Here is a 25,370-nt window from a genome sequence, read left to right as displayed (position 1 = left end):
CACGCATGTCACACGTGTTGGTATCCAGGTGGAGACAGACGCTGGCTGCCAGGTGGGAGGGAGCAGTGTAAAGGTCATGCCTAGAACACTGAGCACAGAGCTTGCCACCTGTGACCTGTGCAGCACCAAGCATCTAACATATGCCACTCTTGTACCACCAAGTCTCCATGTGGCAAGTACATGCTTACCTCTGCTCTACATGGGAAGGAATCACATGCCCCAGGGTCGGGGGGGGGGGGGCGGGGGCTCCTTCCTAGACTAAGGGATGTGAGCTCTGATTACCCCTGGCTTCAACACAGATACAAGCATCAAAACATAGGATTCTGATGTACCTCTACCCTCGTCATGGGCCTGGGTGTCCCAGCCTGCAAACACTGAGTCCAGCCACCCCCCCCCCCCCCCCCGCTCACAGAGCAAACCTGAAAGCCTGGCACAAAGAGCAATCTCTTATCAGATGCTCGGCCGCATGTGCTGCTGTGTAGCTAACTGATTCCTGTGTACGCTCAGCGCCTAGGGGCTTGGGCCTCCAATACTGCAGGCCTGCCTTCTCCAGCCCACCTGATGCTGGCCGTTCATATCTGCAGCTAAGGCCCACGGTGGGGACAGAGCTGTTGTGTGCCTGCTACTTCAGCTATAGCCACTTTCACACAACATCCTGGTCCATGATGTCACACGGAGACAGCACTGCTTTGATCGAGAAGAAACTTATTTGAAGACGATCTAGGGGCTGAAAAGCTGGGTCAGTAGTTAAGGGGATCAGAGTTCAATTCCTGATACATCAGTCAGCTCACAGCTGCCTGTAACTCCAGCTTCAGGGGTTGCACCTGGCAGCACCCTCTTCTGGCCTCTGAGGGTAGCAGCACAAACACGTGCGTACACACAAAGAAAAGTCAGTTAATAATAAATAAATAATAATAAATAGGCTATGAACTGGCCCACATGGACAGGACTTCAATAAGCAATCACCACCGAAGTAGGGGTTAATTACAGATCAGAAGGGGCTGGGAGAGTCAGAGTAGAAGAGGTCTGTGAAGGTGCAAAGCGAGGCAGGATGAGAGCTGAAAGGAAGGCTGGGTGGAGCCTGGTGGCAGACTCTTACCCAGCACACATGTGGCCCTGGGCTCCAACCTCAGCACCACAAAGAAGAAACAAGCAAACAAAAAGTTGCTGTACCACATGCGGCTCCGCACTAAAATCTACAGTGCATTGTTTAAGGACACAGACGTCGATGACAGGAGCAAGGAGAACTGGGGGCTTGCTGGGGTGAGGAAGCGACATGCATGTCATGTACACATGAATATCTCAGTTCAGATTCCCAGCACCCATGTAAGAAGCTGGGCATGGCAGTTCACACCTGCATCTCCAGCCCTGAGGAGGTGGAGGCAGGGGAGCCCTAATAACAGCTGTCTTGTCACAAAGAGACCCTAACTCAAATTAAATACTGTGGGGAAAGACTGAGGAAGGCACCTGGCTCCCTGCAAGGACACATATATACACACACATGTACATACAAAAATGCAGAGACATACAAACAAATGTGAGCACACTCAAGGTTGGGGACAACAGAGAACAGGAAAAGGATAGAGTCCAAGGAGACGGACCCACGGGCTGTTACCGTGCTTTTAACGGGGGGGGGGGGGGGCTGTAAGAGTGACCAGTGGAGACAGGTGCCTGCAGACAGCCTGGCAACCCGAGTTCAATCTGCAGGTCCCAGAAGATGGAAAGAGGAACCTCCCACAAGTAACATCTGACCTTCACATGTGTGCCATGGCATGCACACACCCATACGCGCAAATAAATAAATAAATAAATAAATAAATAAATAAATAAATGTACAAAAGGGCTTTTGAAGTATAGAACTAGTAAGAAGGAGCTTGGATGTGGAGCAGTGGTGGGATATTTATTTATCATGTTCGAGGCTCCAGGCTCATTCCCAGGAGGGCAAAATAAAAAATTTAAATTAAAACCCATTTGCATTGCTTATTACAGAGTTATATTTACCTTGCATGTATTTTCTGAGCACCATTTTACCTGAAATCTAGTTAATATTTAATACAAACAGATAGAGGGGAGGCAATCCCAGTTTAGACTTGTGGAGCCGAGCATGCTTGTCCTGAGCAAGCTCCCTGAGTCCGCAGAACCAGCCCTGCTGGAGAGACATGGTGACCATTTGGAATTAAAAAGGGCAGCTGGGGGGCTAGGTGGTCAGAGGCTAAGAGGACTTGCCACTCTTCCAGAAGACCTGAGTTCAGTTCCCAACACCCTCAACTACCTAAATTCCAGCTCCAGGGGATTTGATGCCCTCTTCTGGGCTCCACAGACAGTGTGTGTGTGTGTGTGTGTGTGCGCGCGCACACACACACACACACACACACACAGAGTTAAAAGTAAAAATAGAGACAGGCAGTGGTGGCCCACACCTTTAATTCCAGCACTTGGAAGGCAAACTTCTGTGAGTTTGAGGCCAGCTTGGTCTACATAGTGAGCTCCAGGACAGCCAGAGCTACATATTGAGACCCTCTCTTGAAAAGAAAAAACAACCCAAAAATTAAAAGTAGAATCCTTAAAGAGATGTATATTTTTTTAAATGGTAGTTGCAGGGAGCTGGAGATGGCAGAATTCATAGCTCTTCCAGAGGACCAGGGTTCGGTTCCCAGCACCCACAAGGTGGCTCACAGCCCATCCCTAATTCCAGTTCCAGGAGTCTGACCCGTCTTCTGACTCCCACAGGTACCAGGCACTCGTGCAATGCACAGACGTATATTCAAGCAAGATGCTTATACACATACAATAGAAACAAATAATATTTTTTAAAGGTAGTTGGCATTGTATGAGAAAAGTACAAGGACACGGCGACAGTGTTCATTTAAAATCACCGATTCTAAAGAGTGCTGGTGTGGCTCTGGTGGCCATCCCTGAGGGGTCACCGGAGGTACAAGGTGAGGCAACAATGGACTTCGCCACGCCCGAGATTCGAACCCCACTAATTATAGCCTCAGGAAGAAGCTGGCTGCCGGCTCAGCCTGGCACCCTCGATGGAAAACCAGCTCCAGAGATGCTCAACATGAAAATCCGTACCTGATAAAATCAATGAATTAGAGCAGATTGAATCAGAGAGAGGTGGTTATGGCTTTAAGAACGATGCATTTTTGATGGAGAGAGAGCACACCGGCGTCCTTAAAAGCCCGCTTTCTGCTTACTATTCATTAATTTCCTAAATCCCTGAGTGGCCCCTTTCCTATTTTTATCCACCCGCTTCTGGATTCTGGGAGATTGTTTGCCTGGGGTTCACTACCTGCCGAGTAGAAGAGAGATGCCTTTATTTCTTCATTTCAGGCTCAGGGGTGTGCCTGTGTTTAGCACAACCCATAGACTTGTGGCCTTGTGTCTCTGTTCCCAGCGTGGTCAGCTATGAAGGACCTGGGCTGTGGCCTGAGCCACACGTGAACGAGAAAGAGACCGTGTACGGGGCTCAGCAGCTGAGCAGCAGGTGGAAAGCCAGGCCCTGGCTCTCCCATGGTGCTCGGTGTGCTGACGTGTCCAGGAACTGCCGTTTGTCAGGGACTGATGTTTCTTTCCCCTAAAGGGGGTCTGTATGGCTTTATGCACCCTTTCCTAGGTTAAAGGTCGCCAGCTAACATCCACATTGTTGAAAAGAGAAAGGGCAAGCAGTAAGGCCAACTCAAAGAAAGACCCTGTGACCTCAGCTCCTAACTGTGCGAGTCCAGGGTGGACCATGACTTTGCCCTCTGTCATCCTGCTTAGTCTAAGGGAAGGAAGATGGCTCCAAACTGCTCCCCATCCCAGGGACCCCACTGTGGAAATGTACTAGAGGAGAATAGTTAAGATCAGAATGTTCTAGAAGAAGAGACGAGCTGGACAATATTGCAAAGTACTAAAACATACTGAGTCACAGAGTTTAAGTTGTGAATTTTACAGAATGTGAATCTGATCTCAGAAAAAAAATTCAAAAAGTACTGTTTAAAATAGCAAAAACTGGAAACATACAAAATGCCTAGTTATAGAATTTAAACTACATATTCTGCGATATAAATAGAACTGAACAAAATATAGAGCTGTTAAAAATATATTACACAGATTATCAATATATAGAAAGGTGGATGGGGCTCACTAAGAAAGGACAAAGAGCATTACAGACCAATCGCAGGTTGTCACACATTAAGCCAACCTTGGTTGGAACAGGCATTTTAGGATCGTTCCTCTCCCGGTAAACTTGGAGAGCATCTCTATTTGTTAATCACACCATGGATATTGTCTAATCTAATACAGGGAACACCCAGAGAACACCACCCGGCTTCTCAGCACTATAAAAGGTGAGCTGAGGGTCACGCCTCCAGAAATGATCTAATACCCCCTCCCATTGCTTTGGTGCTTTGGGAGAGCTGGGTTTCCCAGCTAAAATAGATACTTTAACGAAACAAAGGAAAAACTACTAAAAGCCAGCAGCAGTTCCTACCAATGTCTTCTGGGATCGCTAAAAATAAAGACGGTGAGAACGGAGCAGCGGAGAGACTGTCTAACTGCAGGCTGCTTCTCCCCTTCTCCCCGTCGCCCTCCCTCTGCACAGGAGATGCAGCCGCCCCAGCTCAGCCTGCAGACAGCACAGCAGATGGGTCACACGGGTGAAGGAAAGCCAGACAACTGGTGTTACCTGGGAGGACCCTTGGTGAGAGGCACAGGGCAGTCACTCTAACTCAGGCATCCTTTCCCTAAAGCCTGGAGAGAGACCCTGCCCAGGAGAGACAGCCCCAGGGAGTGCCCTGTGCAGAGGGGCACTGGATTGGTATGGAGTGCCCATAAATACAAGGTAGTGAGGGAGGCCAATTCCTGAAGCCTGGGCCCTGCCAGGATGAGGAGCACAATGGCTAGAGGCTTGGGTTCTGACAATCCAGAGGCTGCGTCAAACCCAGAACACAGACTACTGAACCTCTGCTGTTAAAGACCGGATTCCTCCACCAGCCATCTGGAGTCACTGCCACATTGCAGCAGGTGACCTCACCAAGGTCACACCCACAGCCCACGCTGCTGCAGCAGGAGACCCCTGAGGGTCCTAGGGCATCTGTGACTGGGGGAAGGGAGTCAGGGCCTCCTGCCGGTTGAACCCAGGTCAGACACTGCAGGGTTACTGCTGCCTCCTTCCTTTCTCCTCCAGTGTGCCCCCAGCCTGTGCTGCAGCCTCTGCAGCAAGCTCCACTGAGCCAAAGGCTGCGGCAGAAGCCGTGGAGGGGAGGGAGCTGGGGAACTGCTGCCGTCCAGGTGGGGGGGAAGAAAGAGCCAAATGACCTTGCAGTTCAAAAGTTCCTTTCCCAGAGCTACTGTAAAGCAAGGGAGGGGGGAGGGGAGAACAGGCCTGGGTAGTAGCCCCTCCCCTCCCAGAACGCAGGGGTATAGACTCACCAGCATCTACCCCAAGGTAGGAATAATGCATGAGTAGTTGGGGGGGGGGCAGTGGACAGGGAATGGCTTGTGACCTTGATCTTTCTGTTTAAAATTCAGACTGTAGGACTCAGCTCTGGAAACACTAAGCCCACACTGAGGCCAACAGGAATGGTCACTCATCGAAGCCCACCATGGCCACCAGATGTTGGCACCTGGGCGGATCTGCAGTTCCTGTCCAGAAGGTGGGGGAGGGGACTGTGCTTGAGTCACCTCCTGAGGGTGCCAATAAGACTGCCCTCCCAGCACTCACGTGTGCTCATCCTATTGCCAAAGTGGCCCATGACAGAGGCCCTCTGACCAGGCTTGAGGTTTGGTGGCAGAAGTCTGTACCCAGCAGAGCAGCAGCCCCACCAGCCAGCTACAACAGATACTAGCCTGAGGCAGGAGGATTTCTGTGAGTTCAAGGCCAGCCTGAGCTATACTGTAAGATGGAGACCAGCCAAGGCTATACTGAGAGACACTCAAACAAAACAATGGTTAAAGGCAGCACGCCCAGAGAGCAGGCCAGTCCCACACAGCAGCCTGTATCAGGTGTAGGGCCTTGGAACAAGGGGGAGCCTGGCTGCCTGGCCTCCCACTGAGAGGGAGAGTGTCGTGCTGGAGGCTCAGGAGCAGTAGAATCCACCTGCAGCCAGAGCCCTGACCCATCCCTGGGCACAGCCACCCGGGTAGCAGCTGCTGCTTAGACCACGCTGTCACTGCTGCAGGCTCGACTCAGCAAGTCCACCTGCCCAGGCACCCACCTGGCTTCTGTCTGTTCCTCTGGCTTCTACTTCCTAACCGTCAAAGGCACCTTTCCTGTAGCCTGCCTGGCCCCTGTCTCCACAGAGACCCTAGCATCCATAGAGGATGTACAGGATGTGGAGGAAACGGGCAGAAGGTTGAGGTGAGAGGACCACAGCCAGCTCCACACATGGAACTCTTCCCTGCCCCATGGTGAGCACAGGGAAGAATGCCAGGCAGAGGGAGCAAGACCCAGCCTCCCAGCCTTAGCAGAAACAGACCAAGTCCAGAGAGCAGCAGCAGGGGTAGACACTGCTGCTGGTCGGCTCAGGAGTGGTCGCTGCACCTCCCACTGGATCCCCGCTCTCGGGACCTCAGCTCTGCAGATGAAGCAAGGACGAGGTGCAGCATGCCCTCCTGCTTGGACATCCTGAGACCCAGGTGAAGTCACCGTGAGGGGCTGGTACCTGCTCTCTGCTGTGGATCCTGGAGGAGGGAGAGCCAGGACCTCCTGGTGGAGAGATGCCTGTCTAAGCCTGGCTGGGAAGCCCTGCCTAGCCCCCTGCCCCTCACTCATCACCCAGCACAGTCTGCCTGCAGCCTCCATACTGGAGTTTCTCACCCCCACCCAGCCTCCCAGAGACTGGGTCTCACTTCTCTGACCCTACCACCCAGCCCAGAGCTTCCAGCACTAACTGCACACACCAAGAGAGGAGAAAAGCCAGCGTTACCGAGGGGAAGAGAAAGACGAAGCAGAAAGGACAGACGGAGGAGTGAAGAGGACAGGCCTCTACCCATCTTTGGTCCAGGAGCTTGGAGACCTCTCCGCTAGCCAAGTCATACAGCTATTCCTACAGCTGCAGAAGGTAGGCAGACATCTGTGTGGGGTGGTGGCACTGTGCAGTGTGCCAATGTGAGAGCTAGGGCCACAGTGCTGGCCTAGAGGCAGACTCCTTCACTCCAGCCAAGCACGTGGACAGAGAACCATGCCACTTCCTTTAGAGAAGGCCAGGGATTGTCCCATCTCATATGGCTACTGGGGACATAGCAACAGTTAGCTGTTCAAATTATTATTATATGATTGTTATATGATGATGTAAGAACCCATGTTATAAATGTAGTGATCAAAAATTTTAATAACAGGGGCTGGAGAGATTTTACCCCTGGGCTCAGTGGTTAAAAACACCTATTGCTCTTGCCGAGGACCTGCATTCAGTTCCCAGCACCCGCGTGGTGATCCACAACTGTCTGGGACTCCAGTCCCAGGGGACCCAGCGTCCTCTTCTGTCCTCCCTGGGCAAAATACTAATACACATAACATAAAGACATAAATATAAAAATAGTTGTAATTATAATAGGACCAGAAAGATGGCTTGGTGAGCAATGTGCTGGCCACCAAGCCTGATGATCTGAGTTTAACATCTAGGAGACACACAGAGGAAAGAACTGACTCCAAAGACTGTCCTCTAACCTCCACAAGATCACAAGACACCTATGTGCATGTAGCGCGTGTGTGTGCGCACACACACAACACAAACACACACAGTCCTAAAAATTGTCTACTAACATTGCAGAATGTCAGAGCTCAAAGCCACCTTATCTGTCAACACTTGCAGAGATGTAAAAGTGACATACTGAAGTCACCGCACTAGAGGCAGAGACAAGTGTAACACTGTCTCCCAACCCCAGACTTACACCATTCACATGGCACTTTGTAAGATGGGTGCCCTCTTGGCACCCACAAGCATGTGAGAGACACAGTGAGGCCAGCACCAGAGAAGAGAGGCCCTGCAGAGAGCAATGGAAGTCTGTGGCTTCCGGAAGGAGTGGCCAGCAAAGGGCCCCCCACAGGAAGAGCAAGGGCATTAGAGGTCACCTGAGAGGGAGGAGGGCATAGGAGTGGCTGCCACCTCCCAGGCAGTGGCATCACTCACACAAGCACAAAACCTCACAGCTGCAATGACCCACATTACAGAAGCGTAAAGCCCACATTACCTGAATGCGGCAGTGCATCCCCAGAGTCCCAGCACCAGGAAAGCAGAGGCTAACGGATCAGAAGTTCATGGTCATCCCTGGCTATGTAGCAATTTTGAGGCCAGCCTGGGCTACAAGACTCAGTCTCAAAAAAATACACACACATATACAGACAGACAGACAGACTTACACAGGCACACACACACACACACACACACACACACACACACACACACACGCACACGCCTGGAGTAACCTCCAGCATTGACTTCTTGTCAGCTGTTTCTTGTCTGCACCAGGTCCACGTCACTGCACCAAATGCTTCCTATGGCATCACTGACAACTCGGGCTCTGCCACCAGGTCCCTGCAGGTCAGCTCCTGCAGCACACAGCAGGAGGCCTGAAGGGAGGTTACATACCAACAGAAATCCTCCCTCCAAGCAGAGCTGGCCACGGTGCAAAGGCGTGGCTGGCACTCCAGACTGCAGAGCCTGGAATGCCACCGAATACCAGGCAGGCAAGGCTGAGGAGCCGTGGGCACCAGCGCTCTCACGCACCTTCTGCATCCACCGTCTCCTTCAGGACAATCTCCACCCGCTCCACATGGTGCCTGTCCCAGAGGCCGTCCAGGGCCTTGCGGTTCTGATCTCGGAAGGGCAGGATCTGAGCCACGGCCTGTCAGGGAGGAAGACTGGTCATCCCAGGTTCTTGAGTGAAAGAGGTCTGGGTCTCCAGCTCCAGACCTCTTCACTTAAGGGAGAAAGTCGTCTGTGGGCACCAGCTCCTAGATCTCAGGTCTCATAGCTCCATGGAAATGCTCAAAACTAAATGACCTAAACGGTTCCAGCCAAGAAAGAGCATGTTTTAAACTGACTGTCTTCCTGTGGCTGCAGCCCAGTGGTGGGTGCTGGCCTCACATGCATGAGACCCTAGGTTCAATCTGCAGTACAAAGAGGGTGGGAAAGGAAAGGAAAGAAAAAATGAACCCTCTCTTTTAAGACTATCAATTTTTAATAAAATAATTTAAAGACAAAATTTTAACATGAAAAACTTTAAACTGTATATATGCATTTAATATTATTCCTTTTCATTTCCAGGCCAATGAAACCTTATCAAGCCTGGCCCTGTTCTGGAGACTGCAATCTGAGACTATTACCTCGACAGATACAAAGGGTTGGATGGAAAATGAAGCACCTGCCTGGGTAGTTAGCTCTCTACCCAGTAAGTGGCCCAGCTCAGCAGTCTGGGTACCAAAGAGTACAGGCCCAGTGCAGTCTACACGGGTAACGCTGGCTCTTGATGAGCAGAGTTCTAAGAGCTGAGCGGAGTGGACCAATGCTGCCCTCTATCTCCAGGGGATCCTCCAAGCTCCTGTCTAGGCTTCACTGAAGGGCTTGAGCTCGGGGCCCACTTCCCTTTCTTAGGTCTAAGTTGTTATCAACTTTGTGCCTCAAGACAGAATTCAAGACGACAAAGACTTTTATTTTTAAAAGGCAGATGGGTGAGTGTAGTGATATTTCATTTGTATTTTAATAAGTGAAGTTTGCCTGAAGTCCAGAGAGTAAAACAGCCACACTAGTCAGCCTTACAGACCAGGCAGTGGTGACACACACCTCTAATCCCAGTAGCCACACTAGTTTGCCAAAGAAACCAGGTGGTAATGGAACACACCTTTAATCCAGCCCTAGAGAGGAAAATAAAACGGGAAGAGACAGCTCTCAGACACAGTCTCATTCTGAGATTCCTGGAGGCAGGATCACCATTTGGGACTGAGGTAGAGGTATGAGCCAGTGGCTGGCTGTTTTGCTTTTCTGACTTTCAAATTGAACCCCAATATCTGTCTCTGGGTTTTTATTAATCATGCTACAGGTGAGGGACTTAAGCTAATTCTAATTCCCACAGCATTACCAAATGAAAGCCAGATCCAGACACCAGAGTCCCTGGACCACTTCTGCGGAGAAGGCAGGCCAATACGGAGGGATGAGAATGCACTCTCTCTCTGGGAAGCCAAGACAAGGAAACAGAAGGTGGTCTTGCCTGCTATTCGCTGGCTCCCCTACTTCCACATCTCCCGTCTCCCTTCGGGAAGACCATGGGTGCTGAGAGATGCCAACACTCTAACTCAATTCTACATTCGGTAGTAAGTCCTTGTGATAGCCCCATGGTACCCCACACGGCACAGCCATGCCAGGCTCCAAGCTGCAGCTCACCTGCTTGCCCAGGTAATGGTCTACTCGATACATCTCCTCTTCCTGGAAGAAGCTCCCAAGCTCTGAAGCCAGCTGCTGGGCTGAGAGGTGGTCATGGCCAAAGGGTTTTTCAAGAACAACCCGTAGCCAGGCACCTGGGTGTGGTCGACAGCTGCTGTTGATGTTGCGGGCAATGTCTGCATAGGCAAAGGGTGGCACAGAGAAGTAGAAGATCCTGCCGGCTTCCCAGAGCCCGTCCTGCTGGACCTGGGTCTCAATGTCCTTGTTCAGGGTCTGATAGTCCTCAGCTGTCTTCAGCTGGCGGTACTGGCTCAGCTGCAGAAACTGCCCCTTGACTTCAGCACAGTGGCTGGGTGCCAGGTCCTCGGGGCAGGAGAGGGATTCCAAGGCCTTGTCCATGAGCTTCTGGCCCTGCTGGGGGGCTGTCAGGGCGGCCCCATGGAAGCTGAAGCTATGTCCCTTTCCAGCCTCGTCCAGGTACAGCTGGAACAGTCCCTGCCACAGGTACTTCTTAGCGAGGTCCCCAGTTGCTCCCAGCAGGATTATGGAAACATGCCCCTTGAATTCCTGGGCCTGCAGGCAGCCCAGAAGGGCCAAGCACATTGCTGCTACGAGCATCTTCCAAATTTTTGGGTACCTGGGAAGAACAGACAAGGAAAGAGGAAGCATCAGACACAGCTCAGGAGGTTATGATGTGGAAATAGGGCATCAAACATTTCCTGCCTGGCAAGAAACAACCACATGTTACTTGGGGAAACCTTATAGTCACTCAGCATTCCCCTCCCTCCCGAGCAGCCTGGCTTCTGTGCCAGGAAGTCGGTGTTTAGGGAGCTTGCTCTGCAAGCAGGAAATGTGCCTGGGAAAGTCCTAGGCCATGTGATGGAACCAGGACATTCTGCTGCTAGGACCACCAGAGAGCAGTACAAATCACCAGGGAGGCCCCTAGTGCTGAGAGAGGAGTGGACCACTTCACAGCCACAACCAGCCTCTGTCATGAGCACAGGCTAGCTGGACATCAGGGGAACCCTAACCCAGGAAGAGCAGCAGGCGAGAGGACATGACCACCTTCTCACACCCATCACTCAGCTCTTTCCCATGTCTACTGAACTCCACGCACAAAATCCCAACTACTCGAGGGCGTGGGGGCCAGCAAGACGGTTCGGTGTGAAAATATACCCGCTCCCCCCACCCCAACCTGGCAATCCAAGTCCATTCCCTGGGACCCGCATGGTGGAAGGAGAGAATCAACTCCTGCAAGCTGTCCTCTGACCTCCTCCATGTATATGTGTGTGCATATGTGCACTCACACACACGGAAATGTAACAGAGAAAAGCATAGACTTTGGGGGTGGGATGGGGTGGGGTGTGTGTGGCTCAGTTGTAAACTGTTCAGTATAACAAGGACGCTGGGCCCCATTCTCAACCTAGGAAGGAAAAAGAAAAGGTATGTGGTGGTGCGCGCCTTTGATCCCAACACGGCAGAGGCAGAGGCAGAGGCAGAGGCAGATCTCTGTGAGTTCGAGGCCAGCCTGGTCTACAGAGCTAGTTCCAGGACAGCCAGGACTACAAGAAACCATGTCTGAAAAACAAACAAACAAAACCAACCCAACAACAAAATCAAAAACCACAACAAACAAGTAAACAAAAGATTGTGCAGCCAGTGCCTGAGTGCGACCCCAGCTCTGCTCCTTAAGGACCCGATAGCTTAACCGGCGACACCCAGTTTCCTCTGAAACGGGAACGAGAGTGCTGCCTCCATCACAGGTGTGTAGCAAGAATAAAATAAACTCCACATTTTTGCGATGCTTAGGGCAGCACCTGCTGCCTTTAGCCACTGTTGACAGGAGAGCTGATGGATTTGCAGTGGCATCTCATTTGTATTTTAATAAACAAAGCTTGCCAAAGTTACATGTTGCTTAGTAGTTTTTTTTTAATTTTCAGGGGTGTTATATGTGTTACTTGTTTTTTTTTCTATTTATTCTTTGTGTCTTTCACATCATGCCTCTCAATCTCACCCATCTCCCTCCCACCCCTGCAGAATAAAACAAAATAAAATTTAAGAGAAAAAAGAAAAAGAAGGGGAAAAAGGGAGATCAGAGAGTAAAACAGCCACACTGGTCAGTCTTACAGACCAGGCAGTGGTGACACACACTTTATATCCCAGTAGCCACACTAGCTTGCCATAGAAACCGGGTGGTAGTGGTGCATGCCTTTAATCCCAGCCCTAGAGAGCAATATAAGACAGGAGGAGACAGCTCTCACACACAGTCTCATTCTGAGATTCCTGGAGGCAGGATCGCCATTTTGGACTGAGGTCGAGGTAAGAGCCAATGACTGACTGCTTTGCTTTTCTGACCTTCAGGCTGAACTCCAATATCTGTCTCTGGGTTTTAATCAGAATATATGTGTCAATCATAAACCCAAACGCTCTCAGTCCGGTCTTACTGGATCCAGATTTACTGTGTGAGGACCCACACAGGACAGTCTAACTGCAGTCCCCTCTGCACGTGGAAAGGCTGAGGTGCTGTGGGATGAAGCTTCCATGGTGACAGTGGCAAGCTGGGTCCTTGCAGTTGCTTTACTGGCCTTCCACGGGCAAACATGCCTTCCTGGCCAGCTTTTCCAGCCTGACTTGAGGCAGCTGGCATTTCTGAGAAGCAAGAGGCCTGGATCAAGTCACAAGAGCACCTGAGTATGGGTTGGTTTTCTGTTCTGGCCCAGCGCTGTGTTTATATCACCATAGTCCTCAGGGTCTCTACTGAAGCTGGGCTTTGGGAAAGGGCAGAAGGGATCAGAGAGGACCCACAGCTATGGGAAGTAAAGGTGGAAACAGGGTGTAGTACAGAGGTAAAGGAGACAACAGAAACTGGCTGAACACTGTTCATAAACCAGACAACATTAACAGAATAAATACGGCCACACAGATGGGAAACCGGGTTTAGAGAGATCATCGAACATATAAAAGCTCCCACAGAGTTGACCGGCCTACCAGCACTGTGCAGTTGGGATTAAATTTGCCTGTTTATTTGATTGTTGTTGCCATTATATGAAACAGGATCTTACTTTGTAGCCCAAGCTGGCCTCACACTCATGGCAATTCTCCTGCCTCAGTCTCTGAAGTGCTGGGATTACAGGTGTGAGCCATGCACCTGCTTTTACCTGGTCCTAGTCTTCCTTCCTCATTTCTCTGGGGACCCACCTCCAAGATGGCTCTAATGACACCCAAGTAAGACAAGGGTCCAATAACAGTGTCTGTGCCAGCATCCACAAAACACACTTTCCTCCGCTCAAAGGGCCTGAGCGGCCCCAGCCTTCCTCTCCTGCTCACCCTGGATCTCTGCTCCTTCTCAAACACACAGACGGACTACAGGGCATTCCATTTTCCTCTGCTTCCCAATTCCTGTCCTTGGCACCTGAGCCTTTCTTTCTCAACTGGCAACAGCTCTGCCCCGGGGGAAGGAAAAGCTGCAAGGTCAGTGCAGGAGAAATCTGAAGCCCAGAGAACAGCCTGGAGAAGGAGGAGGCGCCAACTGGCAAGCTGCACACCAGACTCCTGATCCGGTCCTGGGAGCCAGGGCTCAGGATGTGCTGGGACAGAGAGAAGCTGGGGAGTCTTGCAGGGGCTGGCAGGTGGGGGAGCCCAAGGCCGCCTCTCTGAGGACAATGGGGATGGAGGGCACCTGACCCACACTGCCTTCTGGCCCTCTATCACACCGGTGTCCTCTGACGGTGTGTGTTCTGGACCTAATGCCCAGGTAAACTCTCTTGCATTCCAGAACTCCTGGAGCAAGCAACACTGGGAATTACAACAGCACTGTTTACATAGTGATTACCAAACACCTACGTAACTGCTCTTCCTGAAAGCAGCGTTAAGTGCTAATTAGTTTTTTAACTTTCAGGGGTGTTATATGTGTTACTTGATTTTTTTAACTTTCTTTTTATTTATTCTTTGTGTCTTTCCCATCATGCCTCCCAATCCCACCCATCTCCCTCCCACCCTTCCAGAATAAAACAAAATAAAATTTAAGAGAAAAAAGGAAAAGAAGGTGAGAAAGGGAAAACCTTGACCTGGAAGCTGCGGTGTGACACAGCGAGCCAAGCAGTAACCCTTTACCCATACACTTTTACACGCAGGCGTTCATCGCAAGGAAGCATCAGTCTGATTTGAGGCCCCTGGTTTGTGCTACACCATCAATGCTGGGACCTTTCTGGGACTCTTCCTGGATATCCTGTTGCTGCCACCTACCCCGCCCCCACCCCTCACTCCCGTGCTCACAGATAAAGTGGATGTTGGGGTGGCCAACACAGAACCCTAGCTGCAGGGTTGGTCAGTCCATCGGCTCTTCCCACTCTTCACCACCAGGGTGAGCTCTCTTGCATTGCCCTGGCTAGTTCACCCCTTGCTGAGGCGGAGTAAGGGGCTGGGCCAGTTCTCTGGCTTTTGCATCTTCAGGGTCAGTTCTTCCACACCTACACCTTCAGGGACAGCTCTACTGTGTTGCCCAGGTGAGATATGGGGGTCACTCTTCCAAATGCTACAGCCGATGAAGGGCAGGGACAGCTCCCCCACTCTTAGGACCTCGGGGCATGCTCTTCCAACTGCCTCAGGCTTTGATGGGGGTGCTGCTGCCACAAGACAGATGAGTACTGGGGGACAGCTCTCCCATGCTCACAACTTCGGGGCTGGTTCACCCACATGTCCACCAACATGGTCAGCTCTACTGTGCTGCCCAGGCGAGGTGCAGAGCCTGCCCTCTCGAATGTTACAGCTGGTTGGAGGCAGGGACATGGATGCTGCTATTATGGTCTCAGGTGTTGATGGGGAGGGGGCATGTTACTTGTTTTTATTATGATCCTGTTTTTTTAACCTGAACAGCAAAGCTCAAGCTGCAGTGTGTGCTTGAGTTCCCCAGGGAACTGTTTAAGACGCACATTCTGATGGAGAGGCCAAAGCTGCCAGGTTCCAGAACACTGAGCACAGGAGACATCTGCATCCAAACAGACAGGCTGGAGAGTCCACTTGGTGGCGAAGGGCACTAGTTGCTTCCAGAGTTAGATCCCCAGCACCCACAAAGCAGGTCACAACTCTAACTCCAGTCCCAGGGGATCCAATGACCTTTTCTAGCCTCTGCAGACACCAGGCATGCACATGGTGCATGCAAAACACCCATACACACAAAAGGAAAAAATAAAATAACGCACACGCCTGGCCTCCTATTCCCATCACCAAGTCAGAACGATCCTGCTTGAGCTCGTCCTTAGATGCTTTAATTGACCCTTCTCCTTGCTATAAATGGCTTCAACTAAATCCTGTGTTGACTGTGGAAGCCGACATGAACTGGGCGAGCCAGCTGTACGGCCTCAGTCCACTGGTTCTGACATGATTCTCATACTGCATGAGGAGACTAGGAGGAATGAATTACAAACCATAAAGCTCACGCTACCACGCTAACCCTCTTTCTTAGTCAGTCATGACATGGAGGTTCCAAGCACTGGCCTTCACCCTCCTAGCCGCAGGACCCCCAGAAACAACTCAATCCATTTTGGTCCTGACTTCTTCATCTATAAAACATGGTGGAAAACAGGCAAGGTGGATCATGTCTACAGTCCTAGCTCTTGAGATGTTGAGGCAGGGGAGTCAAAAGTTCAAGGCCAGCTTGGACTACAAATGTAACATGAGGGGGCAGGCTTGTTGGGGTTACTGTCCCTCCCAGTACCCCAACAGCCAGCAAGCAACAAAGAAAATAACACAGAGTCTACATCAGGTTATAAACTGATTGGCCCATTAGGTCAGGCTTCTTGTTAACTCTTATAACTTATATTAACCCATTATTCTCATCTATGTTAGCCATAATGTCTCCGTACCTTTCTCAGCTGGACATGTTACATGCTGCCTCTTCGGAGGTTTGCGCAGGAGTGGCTGAGGAACCTTTCTCCTCCCTAGCCTTATCCTAGCCTCATTACTCCGCCTCTACTTCCTGTCTGGTTGACCCGCCTATACTTCCTGCCTGGCCAATCAGCATTTTATTAAAATACATGATTGACAGAATACAGATAATTCTCCAGCACCATACAAATGGAGTTTGAGGTCAGTCTGGACAATTTAGAGAAACCCTGTCCCAAAATTAAGAGTAGGAAAGGGCTGAAGAACCCAGTCGGTGGCAGATTATCTTTATCTATCTATTGTGAGTGACGCCTGGGTCCATCTGTCTATCGGGAGTAAGGCTTGGGTCCATCTGTCTATCAGGAGTGAGGCCTGGGTCCTTCTGTCTATCGAGAGTGAGGCCTGGGTCCTTCTGTCTATCGGGAGTGAGGCCTGGGTCCAGTCTCTAGCACACTAAAAAAAATCATGACAGATCCTGCTGACCTGAAAGAGGGAAGGGTTGGAAAGACTGACAGAGATGTGAGTCTTTGGTTTGCATGTGATCCAAACCAAAGCAAAACAAAACAAAAACATGCACAGCCATGTACCTAGGCCCATGCCTGTCATCCCAACAGTCAGAAGACTAAGGCCTTCTGAATTACTAAATTACTAAATGTTCAAGGCAGCCTAGGCTATATAGTAAGACTCTCTCCAAACCAAAACCGAGCAATATAACAGACACACACACACACACACACACAATCTCTCTCCTTCCTCCACCCTCTTTCTCTCACCCCCACCCCAGGTGGATGAGATGCCTCAGTGGGTAAAGGCACTTGCTACCAAGAAGCATGACGACCCAATTGCAGCACCTGGAACTAGCATGGCAGAAGGAGAAATTTCACTCCACAGATTTGTTTTCTGACCCCCAGCTTCACGCCATGGCAAGTACATACATGTGCATACGCGTAACACACACTAAAGAGTGGTGTAGAAGGTCCTCAAAGAGTAATAAAAAAGTCTTTTAAAAATGAATACTAGCCAAGTGGTGGTGGCACACACTTTTAATCCTAGCACTCGGAGGCAGAGGCAGGCAAAAGCAAGTTCGGCTGTTACACAAAGAAACCATGTCTTGAGAAACCAAAGAGAGAAAGAGAGAGAGACAGAGAGAGAGAGAGAGAGAGAGAGAGAGAGAGAGAGAGAGAGAGAGAGAATACTAGACAAATGTTAACTAATTAGACTACTTAAACAGGCCAGGTATGGCAATGTGCCCCTGTAACCCAGCACCTGGAAGGTGAAATCAGGGTGGTCAGAAATGCAAAGCCAGCCTGCAATATAAGTGGTTGGGGACCCTGACCCAGGGGGGAAGAAAGGAAAGAAAGTTAATTTACTATAAAGTGATTCCCTGCCCTAGAGTGCACACCATTAGTGAGATACTGGGCCACTGCCCTCACCTCTAGCCTGCAGAGCCAACTCGCCAAGCACCCTGGTGAGCAAAGCCTGTTCCAACCTCACAGCCAGCTCAGCCTCCCAGGATGAGGACAGTGAGACCTGGGCTCAGCTCTCCTCCTGCTGCTGCGCCCTCCCCTCCCGCGCTGCAGAGGCTGCAGTCTGAGGAGGTTTACACAAGCACTCCTCCCTCTGAGCTCTGCACCCACTGAGAGGAAAGGGCTATGAGATGAACCTACCAGAGCTGCGCACACAATGCTGGACGTTGGTCACGAGGCAGGGCAAACGCCCACTTAGGACTTTGCTTCTCCCTTGCTTTCTTTGTTGTCTAATTAAGCCATCAGTCAGGAAAGCATCACTCAACAGGCCGAGAAGCTGGAGGAGAGGACAGAGATGTCAACAGGGACACTGGAAAATGTCATTCTCAGCCACATTCTTGCCTTCATCCTAAACAACCACACAATTGTGAAGAAGGCATTTAATCTGCCAAGGCCTCAGCCTCCTCGCCTGGGAAATGAACTAAGTGGGTTCAGGTACTTTACCGGCCTTTGGTTCCATGCTTTGCCAGGGAGGTCCTGCCCTACTATCAAGGAGGCGCCACCACCTAGCCACATCGACAGGGAAGTGCTAGGGGAGACCTCTGGAAGGGGTCACAGGGCCAAGAAATATAAATGCAAGTCTACAACCTGGTCTACAGAGTGAATTCTAGGACAGCCAGGGATACACAGAGAAACCCTGTCCCGAGAAACAAAACAAACAAAAGAGTATAGAGAATACAATTTCACAGATAAATTGCTTTTGTTGTTGTTCAAGAAACAGTTGGAACAGGGCATGGTAACTCAAGTCTACAATCTCAGTCCTTGGGAGTCGGGGGATTGTGAGTTCAGGGTTAGCCTGAGCTACACAGCAACCCCATATCAAAAGACAGTACAGGAAGGAAGAAGAAGAGAGAGGGTAGAGGCTGGAGAGATGGCTCAGCAGTTTAGAGCTTTTGTTGCTCTTGCAGAGGGTCCGTTCCCAGCACCCAGTGGTGGCTCACAACCATCCTAAACTCCAGTTCCAGGGAAACCTACACGAAGCATGCACATGGTGCACATACAGACACGCAGGCAAAGCACTCTTACACACAAAATAAAATAAGTAAGAGGAGGTGGAGTCAGCAAGAAGGAAGACAGGTGGGCCTCCTCTGTGCGACAATACATTGCTCTGACAGGCTCGTGTTAGAATCAGGACTGAGTGTGCACACAGGGATCTGATTCCAATACCCTCAGCTCTCCAAGCCCGACTAAGGGAGGCCATTAGAGCGTCCGCCCATTTAGACAAAGGCCCTGCTCACGTTCCAAAAGGTGAAAGGCAGACTTGGCCAGCCATGGTGAACAGGGGCAGTGTCCAGCTCCGTCTCCCGTTTACCCTCACATGGAAGGGGGACATGGCCAGCCAGCCCACAGCTGTCCCTGCTCAGGCCAGCAGAGAGAGGGAAAATCAGGGATCATACCTACCCCCATTCCTTTTCTAGCTCCCACAGATGCTACTGACAGAGCTGACTCCTGGGGATGGAGCGAGAAGAGGAGACACACCTCAAATCACAGCCCAGAAATCTAAACTTTTAAAAAGAACTGGGAAGGAAACAAGATTTCAAATAAAAGAACACAGAGAATTGCCCTTATCAACCAAAGGTCCCCTCTACTTCTGAGGCCCTGACACCCAGACTCACCAGAGCAGGCAAAGAACAGAACCTGTGGCATTCAACCTTGATTTGCATTTAGTCCACTGCAGCCAATCTGGGGACCAGGGCTTCCAGATGGAGCTCATTCCAAGGAGCCCTTTCCCTGGCCTCCTCTGATGGCAGCTAGAGGCAGTGATGAAACCCAAAGCCCCTTTGGACCGGTCTCCAAGGTTCGATTGCTAAATTTCCGGGTATTTTCAAAACTGGTTGTCAAGCATAGTTATTACTAAATTCAAGTTACATTACTGAATAACCAACTGAATTCTATAAAGAGCAAAGGTCACCACACACTCAGAATAGCGTTTCCTAGCCATGAGACCACTTTTTTGCTATGTGCCCTTGATTGGCTGAACGGAGGACATCTGTAACGTGGAGATTGGCAAAGATCTTAAATCAAATTCCCCAGCCCCATCCTCGCCTCCCACACAGCAGCTGTTCAAAGTTGACCAGCCAGTTGCTATCTGTGCAGCCAAGCCTGTATGTCCAGTTTGGACCCTCCCACCTCACCTCTAGAGTAATCAATCAACCCACACTAATCCTCTGATCCCACTAGCTGAATGCTGACTAGGCTTAACCACATCAACATGCACCTGGCCTCTTTACCCCAAATCTCCTCTCTTCCTTTTCCTTCCCTCTCCTTCTTTTGCTTCCCCTCCTTCCCCGCCTTCAGGTCTGTGTTTCTTTATTTTTGAGACAAGGCATCTCTCTGTAGCCCAGGCTGGCCTCAACTCTTATCTCCAACCTCATCCTCCCTAGCACCGGAGTTACAGGCATTACCACTACACCTCCCAACCTACTTCAAATGTGGCTTCCACAAGTCCCAGCAAACACACACATGTTCAGAGCATAAACCTTAAGAGGTGTCTGGTCTGTTGGAGAATACCGGTATCGACCTTCAAATTATATCTGGGGGCAGCCATAGGCACCTGTCACCAAGACTGATGACCTGAGCTCAATCCACAGGCTGGAAGGAGAGCTCCAACTCCCGTACTTGTTCTATGACCTCCATGTGTGTACACACATAGGCACATACATGTGTATACAGGTATGCACACAAACACAATAAAAGTTACAGAGGTTTGGCATACAGTATTTCCCACCGTCTTTGTCTATTCTGCTAGCACGTCTGCCTGGATTCCTACAGAATGCCCTCCCTCCCTCCTGCATCTCCCTCCGGCCCCTGCACAGTTGAGTCTAACACAGGGGCCAGAGTGACCCTCCCAGCGGTGGTAGGATCGCGTCATTTTCCTGTACCCAGGTCTACACATTCTAGCTTCTCACGATCACTTCTTTACCTCTTATACTATTCTGCGCATCCTCCTGCCTCAGGACCTCTGTGCTGGCTCTGTTCTCTGTCTGGCCTACTTTGCCCTGCAGGTGCATTCCTTCCCTAACTTCGGCAAGACCACTTGCTCAGTCAGGATTTCTCAGGCCACTCCACAAAATACTAGAACTGCAACCTCCACTTCATGCCTCCTCCCGCCTCCCCACTCTATGAGAAATGGAGTCTCTCCTTCCATCCGTCGTCCGTCCTCCCTTCCTTCCTTCCCTTCCTCCCTCCTTTTTCTTCCTTCCCAGTTTCCTGTATCCTAGGCTGCCCTCAAACGTGATATGTAGTTGGGGATTACCTTGACTTTCCTTGCTTTATTTGCTGCATGTGGGTGTTGTGTGTGATTGTGTGCCGTATGCATGCTGGTGCCTGGAGAGGCCAGAATGGGGCTTCAGGTGCCCTGGAATGAAAGTTACAGACAGTTGTGAGCTGCCATGGGAATGCTGGGAATTGAACCCAGGTCCTCTGGAAGAGCAGCCAATATTCTTAACTGCTGAGCCATCTCTTCAGACCCATGGACTTCTGTTCTTCCCTCCTCTATCTCTGAATGCTAGGATGACAGGCATGAGTCGCCATGTTTAGTGTTGTGCCGTGTTGGATATGTTGTGTATGCTAGGCAAGCACTCCACCCAACGAGCCACATCCCCAGCCCTACGTCTATAACACTTTCTAGGACCCTGTTTGATGACGACGTCCAGCCTGAGGCAGGGAGAGGTACGTTCACTTCAGTGCAGTGTCTCTGGCATCCAAAACAGGGCCAAGCACTCAGCAAGCTCCGTGTGACATTTGCTAGTGATCACATAAATGCCATTTGCACAGGATCACTGTAACCTCGTGAACAAGACGCCCAGGACTGAACGACGGTATGAAAACAACGCATTGTAACGGCCACGTCAGGCGCCGTGCCGCTGCAACCCACCAGCAGCTGCTTCTTGCGTATGACAACACTTCGGTAGTGTGAGCTATTTATGGTGCGAATGCCATCTGCCAAATGCTAGGCTTGGAGTCTGACACGCGACGAACCCTTCCACTCCTGCTGCTGGTCTGTGAGGTAGGTGCTGTCATCAGCCATTTCCAGAGCAGTGAACTAAGACACGGGAAGGTAAACTACCCTGCTGATGGTCAGACACCCTCAGGTGACAGGCCTGGTTGTGGAGCCAACTGCCGAGGCCACGATAAAATGTGTGGCTAAAGGCTGGAGGCGGCTCCGCAATTAAGAGCAGTTGCTGTTCTTGCAGAGGACATAGGTTCGGCTCCCAGCACCCACATGATGATTTATAACCATCTGTAACTCCAGTTCCAGGGAACTCAGCGACCTCTTTTGGCCTCTGCAGACACTGTACACACGTGGTATTCATACATATATGCAGACAAAAACTCATACACAGAAATAAAAATAATAAATCTTAAAAAAAGAGAAAAAGAATCCCCAAACAACGAAATGGCAGGCAGCAGCATGGTGTACCATTACTGGTTTTCCTGACAGTGGCTGCTCACATAAGCCAGCTGGCCAGGAACTGCTCTAAGCTGTCGTGTCACCGAACACTAATGGCCTCTCAGTGGTCTCTGCTAAGGCCCCATGTCCACTTGCCTAATAGCATCTCAAACGCCCTCCTTCTGATATTAGGAATACTTGGAGTCGATACCCAAGCGAAACCCCAAAAGCCCTGTGGGCGAAGACACTGAGCATACAATCTGGAATTGTGTACTCCAGGCCTCTCTGCAGCTGGGTGACCTGAGACAATATCTAACCTCTGCGGTCCTCAACCACAAAATAGAAAAGCAAGTCCGTCACAAGTACACAAGAAGATGATCCATGTAAGGCACTCTGGTGCCATGCTTGGCAAGTTGTAAGCTCTCCCAAAATGCTAGCTTCTGCCACTAAACATGAGCATCATGAAGGTAGCTCCCACCAAGCCTCGGAAGTGACGAACCACCTTGCCACAGGAAACCTGCAAGGCATGGTTTCATCTGACCAGACTGACGAAAGGCTGAAGAGCTACAGGGCTGGCATGGCCCCTTCTCAACTCTTGAGAAGTCTACCATCCGGCCAGAAGAACAGAGTACGATAGCCGGGTGTCGCGGTACCTGTCCACAGCCCTGTGACCCAAGAGCTTGACACCAGCCTGGGATACAAAACAAGACCTTGTTCCCAAAACACACAACAGGGCTGGAGAGATGACTCAGCAGTTACGCGTACCTGCTGCTCTTGTAGAGGACCTGAATTTATTTCCCAGCATGTACGTGGCAGCTCACAACCATCTGTAATTTCAGACACGCCTGGCCTCCAGCGTACCAGGTACACGTGTGGCATACAGATATGCATGGAGATAAAACCCCCAACCACACACACAAAATAATAAAATAAATAAATAAGATAAAAACAAAACAAACTAGGGCACGGGGGTGGGGTGGGGTGAGGGTCGACCTAGAGAATTTGCTCAGCAGGTAATAGCACTTGCTGTTCTGGTAGAAGACTGAGATTCAGTTCCTAGCACTGCTACTCCCTCTTCTGTTCTCCACAGGCATGTGAACGTACACGCATGTACACACGCACATACAAATAAAATAAATAAGGCTGGAGAGATGGCTCAGTGGTTAAAAGCACATGCCGCTCTTGCAGAGGACTCAGGTTTGATTCCCCACGTCCACACGGCAGCTCACAACTCCAGTTCCAGGAGAGCCCATGCCCTCTTTTAGCCGAACACGACACACACATGGTATGCTTATACACATGCAGGCGAAATACTCATACACACAAATTTTTAAAAAGAGCTTTTAAAAATAACATACTTGCAAAGGAGTATGAGCTGGGCTGTAGCCAAAGGTCTGGGGCTTGCCTAGCACTCACGATGTCCTAGGTGGAAAACAATGGCGCCAGTGAGAAGAGTGAGGCTGAGATTGTGCAGCCCTAAACCCCTGGCTTACTTCTGGATTACCTTCCCTGCTGTAAAATGGGGATAAACGACCTCATTTTAGTGGCTGGCCAGAAGAAATAGGATCAGGGAACAAACTGTACTTCGTGACGACACGGTGTAAGGGGTTTTCCTGACTTTACAGCCCAGGACAGCTGCCCCGGGAAGATCTGGTGGCCTGGGCCATCGATGGCCAAAGCCATCTTCCTAATTCTCCTTTATGGTTTTGTTTGGTTTGGTTTTGAGAAAAGAGCATGCCAGGTAGTCCAGGCTGGCCTGGGCTGGGCATTCTTCTGCCTCGGTCTCAGAAATGCTGTTCTACCCAAACAGCCAATAGTAATCTGTTGTTTTCTGTTAAATCACCTTGTATTTAAAATTTGTTGCTGTTGTTGTTAAATACAAAACTCTTTAAAAACTGAGCCGTGCTCAAATCAAACACAGTATTTTTTTAAGGTAGAGTCTCACTGTGTGGCTAGCCTAGAACGCTCAATGTAGAAAAGACTACTAGCTTCGACCTCAGAGATCTTCCCACCTCTGCCCCCATTCCTCCAAGTGCTGGGATAAAAGATGTCCCTCTTAAACAGCCGCTTTTCTGGGATGTGCTCCCAAAATAAGGATTAGCCTCATCAATTCAAAAGATTCAGCGAGTCATGCATCACGGCAGAGACTACAGGAGTCCTGGTTTTCCAGCTGGTTACCTTTCAAAGGCCACGACAGAGGGGTGGACTAGCTACTGTATCAGCCATATGGAATTTTCAGTTCTTACTTCCGGCTAAGCATTCAAGACTGGGGAAGCCTACTTTCAGACGCCCCACGTCCCTGGAAAAGAATTTGCTGGGTCGGTATGCTGGAAACGCTCACACAATAGCAGCTGCCAAAGTTTAAGCATTGGGAAATCACCGGCTTTCTCTCTGCGGCACGTTCCGGGAAGCCTAGGGACAAGGGCGCGCTGGGCCCCCAGGGCTGCCGGGGAAGGGGCCTGGTCGCCTCCTACCGGCCCTTCACCTAACTGCACCGCATCCCCAGGCCCTGCAGAGGTGGGGTGAGGTGGGGTGGGGTGATGATGCCTTTATTCCGCGGAAGGAGGAGCGTGCGGGTGGAGGATCGGTGACTCGGGCGAGCACCGTGGGACCCAAGCCATCTTTGTGGCCGGCTGGCAAGCGTGCCGTTGGATGCAAGAAGTGCGCAGCCCAGAATAAGCAGGGGGGGTGCAGCTTACTTCATCTCGCTCCTCCGGGAAGTGGCCCGGGCTGGCTAGCACGACAGGCGGCTGGGGTCGGGGGGTGGAAGGGACCTGCGACCCCCTGCCCGCGCTTCGTCTTCGGCAGGTGCGCGCTTCACTCGGGGCCGCGCTTCGGTGCTTCGAGAGCGCCCGGGCGCGAGGCCAAATTCAACCCGGGATGCCGCAGTGTTTCAGGCTGCGTAGAGACAGGGCCCAGCGGGCAGGCCTCTGGCCACCGCGGCCCCGCGCTGCGGTCACCCGGGCGCCCGGAGCGCGCGCAGTGGGGCCTAGAGCGAAGCGCGCGCAGGAGGCGGAGCCTATGACCTGGGCACGCCCCCTATCTCGCGGGTGCGGTGGAGGAGGCGGGGCCTTCGAGTGCTTCCTAAGGTTTTGCTGCTACAATTGGGCTCTTGCTTGCCTTGCTTCCGTGGTCATTTCTGCTATCCGGGTCATGCTCTCAATGGCAGGGCTGCCCTGCTGCGCGGGAAAGCGCGTGTGC

At 50.9% G+C, this 25,370-nt stretch overlaps 1 protein-coding gene across 7 annotated transcripts in view; it reads right to left on the bottom strand.

The window, feature by feature from the left end:
* The window catches only part of H6pd (hexose-6-phosphate dehydrogenase/glucose 1-dehydrogenase), a 30,935-nt gene extending 5,796 nt beyond the window's left edge, over positions 1-25,139 (bottom strand). Inside the window, exons 1-5 of one of the 7 annotated variants that reach the window (XM_085690247.2) lie at positions 24,869-25,139; positions 23,528-23,591; positions 17,918-18,053; positions 10,368-11,004; positions 8,715-8,832 (exon numbers count right to left, since the gene is read on the bottom strand). In XM_085690247.2, coding sequence (XP_085546373.1) covers positions 8,715-8,832; positions 10,368-10,985 — 736 coding nt within the window. In that variant the 5' untranslated portion in view covers positions 10,986-11,004; positions 17,918-18,053; positions 23,528-23,591; positions 24,869-25,139. Of the gene's footprint in view, positions 1-8,714; positions 8,833-10,367; positions 11,005-16,231; positions 16,361-17,917; positions 18,054-19,392; positions 19,586-23,527; positions 23,592-24,868 lie in introns of those variants that run through there. The other 6 variants (XM_048415360.3, XM_085690248.2, XM_048415347.3 and 3 more) reach the window with 6 other exon arrangements.
* Positions 25,140-25,370: the final 231 nt, after the last annotated feature.

Source organism: Myodes glareolus, chromosome 6 (genome assembly GCF_982192425.1).
Source record: "Myodes glareolus chromosome 6, mMyoGla1.1, whole genome shotgun sequence".
Lineage (NCBI taxonomy): Eukaryota > Metazoa > Chordata > Mammalia > Rodentia > Cricetidae > Myodes > Myodes glareolus.
Note: the sequence above shows the minus strand (reverse complement) of the source record. Positions and strands in the feature narration are given on the sequence as shown.